The sequence below is a fragment of the Saccopteryx leptura genome, chromosome 1 (assembly GCF_036850995.1).
Source record: "Saccopteryx leptura isolate mSacLep1 chromosome 1, mSacLep1_pri_phased_curated, whole genome shotgun sequence".
NCBI lineage: Eukaryota > Metazoa > Chordata > Mammalia > Chiroptera > Emballonuridae > Saccopteryx > Saccopteryx leptura.
In genome coordinates, this window is record NC_089503.1 from 57243498 (window position 1) to 57251131 (window position 7634).

Sequence of the window (7634 nt, forward strand, 5' to 3'; positions counted from 1 at the left end):
ACAGAGGAGCTAACAGCACTCAGATGAATACATTTCCTTTATCAAGGGAGACAAACCAAAAAAACAAAACCCCAAACATGTGTAAAAACCCAGGGTGCTCAAATACAAACTCAATTCATTCAAAGTCAAGCTCGTCCAGACACTGGTCACATACCCTAGTGAGGTGCATGTGAGCACCAAGTCAGGGAGAAGGGCACAGGAGTGAGTGAGGCCAAGAGAAAGAGTGGGGAAGGGGGCCTCCACAGGCTCCCTAGTGATCACCCTCACAGTGGTACCTCCACCCCATCCCAGAGATACTGAAGACCCCAACCCCACCCCTGGCCAGGGCTTCAAAGGCCAGTCCCAAATGGTTCTACCGTTCCTTGCTCCATTCTCATTTGCTCAGGCTTCTAGCCTTGCTCTTCTCATCCTCCTCCACATTCTTCTCTGTGATTAGTAGCAGGTTAGGGTACTGAATAAGCCACAGTGAGGCTGGGGCCAGGGGAGGCAGGGTAGAGACAGGGTGAAGAGAGAAGAGCTGTCCAAAGACCCCTGTCTTCATGGGATCCCAAACTGTACAACCAGCTCCTCTCTTGCGTCCACACGGATCTGAGAAAGTGCACTGTAGGCATACGCAGCTATCCTGGAGACCTGAGGCAGAGGGACCAGGGAGGAGACGAACAGAGAGAGACAGGTGAGAAGGGAGATCCGGAAATTAGGGGAGGAGGATCAGATGGCCAGAGAGGAGGGAGTGTTGGCAGATAGGAAGCCAAAGAAAAAGACGGGGAAAAAAAGGCAGGGGCAGAGAGAGAATAAAGGTTGAGAGGAGGAAATGGGAAGGAGATAAAAATGTTAGAAAGAGGTGGGTATGAGCAAAGCCCACAAGCTAACAGGCTAACTCCACTTCCCCACCTCCCATGAGGTAGAGGGCGAACCCTCACTACACTGTGGGCAGTGTGGGTGGGTAGTCAGGGATGGCTCACCTGCTGCAAGTCGGAGAAGGGGATGGGCTCGCTGGCCAGCACTTGGTGGGGCTGGCTGGTGAGAGACGGCAGTGGTGGTAGCTTCTTCCAATGGGTCAGGCTGCTGCTCAGCACAGTCAAGCGGGTGCTGGCCGAGGGAGGGGTGGGGTGGATAGTCAGGCCACAATCAGCCCTGCCCTGCCCTGCCCAGCTCAGCCCAGGTAAGCCTCCCTCAGATCAGACAAGCAGGGTGATGCGGCCTTAGCTCACCACAACTCACTCCAGCCTCCCTCCCTTGGCCCCCACGCCCTTGAGTGTCACAGGACAAATAGGGCTGATGTAAATATCTACTGATGGACCCAAGAGTTTGTGGTCTCCTGGCTACACCCAAATGAAGAGGCTGCACTGGGCCCCAAGCTCCAAAGCTGGATCATGGGTGATGGGAGGATGGGAGAGGCCTAAGTAGCCAGAGGGACCCAAGCTGGCCAGGTGATCACCTGTACTGCCTTGCCCGGTCCATGTACTCGTGCTGCTCCATGCCCTGGGAGTCTGCAGCAGACACATCGATGATATTGCTTTGGGGAGAGGAGACAGAGAGAACATGACAGTATATCCAAGACAGACAAACAGGACTCACTGCCAGGTGCCAACTCCAGGGCTATCTGACAGCAGTGTCCCTTGCCCGCCTACTAAAGCAAGGCTGGGCCTGGAGGCACTTCTTCCCCCTTATCTTGTCCTATCCCCCATGTCCTGGGGTGGCTCCCTCTATTCCAGCCTTTAACATGGATGGAGGAGCTCGGCCCCAGGCCTGGTTTCTGTGATGCTCACCTGGCTGTCTTGGCAAGAATGGAGGAGAGCAGAGCCTGCTCATCTGTGCGAGCGGAAGGCAAGCTGTGGTAGTTGGGCTCGGCTCCGTTGAGGGCTTTGGTGGGGGGGCTGCTAGGGTCAAGCAGCAGTTTCCGCTCCTCTCGGTCCTAGGAGAAGTCATCAGGGAGAAGTCAGCCCCAGGGGCCTTAGTCTAACCTGCCTTTTCTGGGCCCTCCTCTCAACTCAACTCTGACCTTTAAGCTTTAAGCACCAAAAATATTTTTATTAGAATTATACCATGCCTGACCACGCGGTGGCGCAGTGGATACAGCATCGGACTGGGATGCGGAGGACCCAGGTTCGAGACCCTGAGGTCGCCAGCTTGAGCGCAGGCTCATCTGGTTTGAGCAAAAAGCTCACCAGCTTGGACCCAAGATCGCTGGCTCGAGCAAGGGGTTACTCGGTCTGCTGAAGGCTCACAGTCAAGGCACATAAGAGAAAGCAATCAATGAACAACGAAGCTGTCACAATGAAAAACTGATGATTGATGCTTCTCATCTCTCTCCATTCCTGTCTGTCTGTCCCTGTCTATCCCTCTCTCTGACTCTCTCTGTCCCTGTTGAATTATACCAGTGCCCAATCATATGTTAGATAAGATTCAGTTCCTGTTTGCCCTCGGGAGCTCAGCTCAGTTGTGCTCCAGGATGAGTTCAAGTGGAGCCAAGCAGTCACAGACAGCCTACAAAGATGGACAGAGGCACAAAGCAGGTATTCAGTCACAGCTCTGGAGCTTCATAGTCCAGCAACTTTACAAAGTTAAAATATTAGAGCCTGGAAGCCAGGAGAGGTGGAAATACCAAAAACAGTGAGGTCTATAGGGGAAACTGACACAAGTCAGGAGCCCAAGAATGGCCCTCCTGATCCCCCAATCTAGGTCCTTCCCCAGCAAGGCGGTCTGTCCCCAGGATAGAGAAACCCTGTGAGGCCAGACAGGGCCCTGGGCCCAAAGAGAAAGCAAGCCCAACCTCTCAATACCCATTCCTCATATTATTTCAGGGCAGGAGTCCCAGCCCCAGCCTTTGGGTCACATAGTCCAATTGTGTTTCCTTCTTGAGGCCAGGTCCTTTCTCCTCTCAAGTATATACTCTCCTCTCCTCTGATACTCTCCGACTTGGTGTGCCTGGCATATCCTGACCTAACTTAACAGTGCAGCTGTTCCCTCCCTTGCCAAGGCACCACACCTCTATTGGTGTGGCTTCATTAACATTCAGCAAACCTGTTAACACTGCTAGCCTACACTGGTGATCACAACCCCTAGAACACTCAAGTCTCCCTGGGCCTGTATAATTCTGTATTTCTTCTTGTCCTGGTTTTGTCTCTTGTTCTAATCTACTGCTCTCATTCTGGATACCACCCTACTTGAGCCCATCAGCTGCAAATCCCTGCTGGCTTTGTCAGCTGCAAATTGGATAAGCAGACCTGCTGGGTAGCTATCCAAGCCATAAAAGGGTGACAAAGCCAGCCCTGGCCACTTAGAGCATCATCCCATGACGACAAGGTGTCAGGTTCGATCTCTAGTCAGGGCACACATGGGAAGCAAGCAATGAATACAGGACTCAGTAGAACAACAAATGAATGCTTCCCTCCCCTGCCCCTCTCGTTCCTTCCTCTCTCTGTCTCGAGAGAAAGAGAGTGAGAAAGAGAGAGAGAGAAAGAGAGAAAAGATCAATCAATCAAAAAATTAGGCCCTGGCCGGTTGGCTCAGCGGTAGAGCGTCGGCCTGGCGTGCGGGGAACCCGGGTTCGATTCCCAGCCAGGGCACATAGGAGAAGCGCCCATTTGCTTCTCCACCCCCCCCTTCCTCTCTGTCTCTCTCTTCCCCTCCCGCAGCCAAGGCTCCACTGGAGCAAAGATGGCCCGGGCGCTGGGGATGGCTCCTTGGCCTCTGCCCCAGGCGCTAGAGTGGCTCTGGTCGCGGCAAAGCGACGCCCCGGAGGGGCAGAGCATCACCCCCTGGTGGGCAGAGCATCGCCCCTGGTGGGCGTGTCGGGTGGATCCCGGTCGGGCTCATGCGGGAGTCTGTCTGTCTCTCCCTGTTTCCAGCTTCAGAAAAATACAAAAAAAAAATAAAATAAAATAAACAAAAAATTAAGCCCTGGCCAAATAGCTCGGTTGGTTGGAGTGTTGTCCAGAAGCACAGAGGTTGCTGGTTTGATTCCTGGTCAGGGCCTATACAGGAATAGCTCAATGTTCCTGTCTGCCTGTCTCTCCCTCCCTGCCTCTCTATTTAAAAAAGGAACAACAAAGCCAAGGAGGACAAGGGATCCATCTTGGCTAATGCCGACTCCCAAACCCTTAGTACCAGACCACCACCACCAGACCCCTCAGTGCTCCAGGCCTATCTCAGTTCCTACCACTGACTTGACCACTGCAGGCTCCCAGCTCCCCTGTCCACAATTCCACAACTCTCCTTGCAAAGGGCTACTTCCTCCTGCTCTGCCTGCCCCACCCTCGGCTGGTCCAGCCTTGTCACATGACTTCTGCTCAACTCTCAAGTGCCCAAGTGTCCCCAGTTCCTAGCAGCATGAGGCAGAAGCTATGGGCTTCTGTCTCATCACCTCCCAAGTCCTAGACATACACCCTCCCTAAAACACAGACTAAATAATAAAGGGCTAGAAAGACAAAATACTTGCCAAAGGATCAACTATCTCTAAGGAAGGCTGGTTCCACAATGGTGCCTGAGTTTGCTTCCAACTGTGCCCATCTCTCCCCCAGCCCTACTTCACACAGATCTTCCTGCAGAGCAAGGCAGTTTCTCCCCTATCAGGGGTCCGTCAAGAACAAGGCTGTATTCCTGAGACCTGGCCTTGCAGAGGGCATACTACTCCCATCAGAATGGACAAATAACATAGCCTCACTCACAAAGGATGAATGAAACACAGATGAAGGAACCCAGGAGTCAGAGTTTCACTGTCTACCGCAGCACAGACACATACGTGGCCTGCCCATGACTAGCCAGCGGGTCCATGGGTACAACTGGAAAAGATAGCTTGGCCCAATGCATAGAGCACATGGGTTGGTATCAAAAACCTTGGCTATAGCACTTCTCAGCTTTGTAATCTTTACTAAATCACTTAGTCTCTCTGAACTTTTTTCTTGCCTTTAGACATAACTTGTGACAGATGTTTGGCAAGAGTCAAATGAGATAACTGTAAAAGGGCTTTGAAAACTGTATTATGTTGTACATTTTTTATTATTATAATAAAGAGGCAGTGAGAGGGGAAGAGGGACTTGCCCAAGAGCTCAAAGAGGGACATTTCATTAGTGAATGGTTGTCTCATAGACCAGGTAAGTAGACTTTTGCCACATGAGGCCTCAAATGACCCAGCATTGACCAAATACTGTCTTCAGGGGTTAGAAAGAGAAGTCAGTGCCCTGGCTGGTTGGCTCAGTGGTAGAGCGTCGGCCTGGTGTGCAGGAGTCCCGGGTTTGATTCCCGGCCAGGGCACACAGGAGAAGCGCCCATCTGCTTCTCCACCCCTCCCCCTCTCCTTCCTCTCTGTCTCTCTCTTCCCCTCCTGCAGCCAAGGCTCCACTGGAGCAAAGTTGGCCCGGGCGCTGAGGATGACTCTGTGGCCTCTGCCTCAGGCGCTAGAATGGCTCTGGATGCGACAGAGCGATGCCCCAGAGGGGCAGAGCATCACCCCCTGGTAGGCATGCCGGGTGGATCCCAGTCGGGTGCATGTGGGAGTCTGTCTGACTGCCTCCCCGTTTCCAGCTTCGGAAAAATGAAAAAAAGAAAAAAGAAAAAAAAAAGAAAAATAATGAAACAGAAGTCAGAGCCCATCAGGGGCAAGGTGGAGACTGAGGAGAGCAACAAGCCCAGCTCTTCATGCTAGAAGCTTGTAACGTTTCCCATAAGGAAGGTATTAATCCTTCTTGACTCTGCCAGCAAGAGTCCACACTGTGCTTTAAAGGACAATTTCTCATAGGCCACAGCTTTCCCAGTAGGCAGGAATACTGCCTCTTCAATAAGCTGAGGTGGCCTGACCAGGCGGTGGCGCAGTGGATAGTGTCGGACTGGGATGCAGAAGGACCCAGGTTCGAGACCTCGAGGTCGCCAGCTTGAACGCGGGCTCATCTGGTTTGAGCAAAACTCACCAGCTTGGACCCAAGGTGGCTGGCTCCAGCAAGGGGTTACTCAGTCTGCTGAAGGCCCACGGTCAAGACACATATGAGAAAGCAATTAATGAACAAATAAGGTGTCGCAATGTGCAATGAGAAACTAATGATTGATGCTTCTCATCTCTTTGTTCCTGTCTGTCTGTTCCTGTCTATCCCTCTCTCTGACTCTCTCTCTGTCTCTGTAAAAAAATAAATAAAAATAAAAAAATAAGGTGAGGTGAAGCAAAAGGTATTGGCTATGAGGCATGCCTAACATAGAAGAAATATGATTATGTGCTCATTGTGTTCAGCCACCCATGCCTCTCATACAAATGACATTTCCCAAGCCTAAATTCTTAACTTAAAACAGGTTCATGAGTCACAGAGGATATAATCCATGTCTGTGACCATCTACCCCACCAAACTGTGGGATACTTGCTGAAAACTTTCTGCTGTCTCTGTGTCTTGTATGTGTTGAAAGTGGAACCCAGGCACAGAGGCAATCATAAAGGTGAATAGCCAACAGCTTAAGACTTCATCCTTGGGCCCTGGCGGGATAGTTCCATTGGTTAGAGCATTATCCTGAAGTGCAGAGGTTGCCAGTTCAATCCCCAGTCAGGGCACATACAGGAGCAGATCCATGTTCCTGTACAATAAACATTAAAAAAAAAAACAACAAACCACTACTTCCTTGGAAAGGCTCTCCCTCCTCAAAGGAGGTCAAGTGGGAAGAGCCAGAATTAAAGTGTGACAAGTGAGACTGCACCAAGAAGAAAAGGGAGAATTTAAAACTCCCAAGTCTAATTCTTCTTGCAAAGGGAGCTGATCTACAGCCAAATTCCCAGGGCAAGAACCTCTCTAGCTAGAGGAACCTTCAGGCTCCAGACAGGGACTGACCTGGAGGAAGCCAAATTGAGCTCCCCATCCCATAGCCCTATTCCACAATCCAGCTGAAATTAATCTCGACTTGTTACTTCCCTTTAAATTCCCACACGTCCCAATGTCCTCATTGTGCCTATTAAATCCTTCACTAACTCAAATGCCGGCAACTTCCAGTCCTTCTGACCCCAGACCAGCAGCGACCTTCCTTCTCCAACCCCAGGGACTGAGATATACACAGATTCCTAATTTACCTCGGGAAAAACTAACTCTGAGCCTCAGCTTTTCCATCTGTACAATGGATTCACGAAGTCCACTAATACTGTACAAGCACAAGGAGGTGAGGAGGGAATGCTTCCCAGAGACCTAGACTAAGGACTCTTCAAACTAAAGGTTTCAGGGTAGGGAGAGGTGAAAAGGGTAGTAGCTAGTGAGTTAGGCCGCCGCTTGCACACCCCAACGCGGGGACTGTGCAGAGAACTGGGGCTTTAACAGAAATAGGAGAACGGCCCGGCGTCTCCTCCGTAATCTGTCCCCTCCGGGCCTCTGTACTCAGTAAGCCCCGCCGTCCAGCTCCCCCTCTTCAGCAGGTTTTTTTTCTGGGCCCCATGCCCCAGGGTCTCAGCCCTCATTCCCGAGCCCCGCCCGCGGCGGCCGCACCTGGTCCGAGTCCTCGTTCTCGCTGCTGTAGCAGCACCCCATGGCGGGGGTCGGGCCGGGCGCTCAGGCCGAGCGGAGGAGGGACTGTGTCCGTCAGGAGCCTTTCCGGTCACATGACCTGTGGCAGCACTCAGCAAACAACCACCCGGACGACACTTTCCTAGAGCCGCTTTGCTGCAGCTG

General features: G+C 51.9%; 1 protein-coding gene across 1 annotated transcript; it reads right to left on the bottom strand.

Moving 5' to 3' along the window:
- Positions 1-19: 19 nt before the first annotated feature.
- LAMTOR1 (late endosomal/lysosomal adaptor, MAPK and MTOR activator 1) lies at positions 20-7634 on the bottom strand. The gene is made up of 5 exons (XM_066367707.1): positions 7452-7634; positions 1770-1915; positions 1439-1516; positions 963-1089; positions 20-630 (listed from the first exon to the last, which is right to left on the bottom strand). The coding sequence occupies exons 1-5, from the start codon at positions 7491-7493 to the stop codon at positions 538-540; spliced, it is 486 nt and encodes a 161-aa protein (XP_066223804.1). The 5' UTR covers positions 7494-7634; the 3' UTR covers positions 20-537.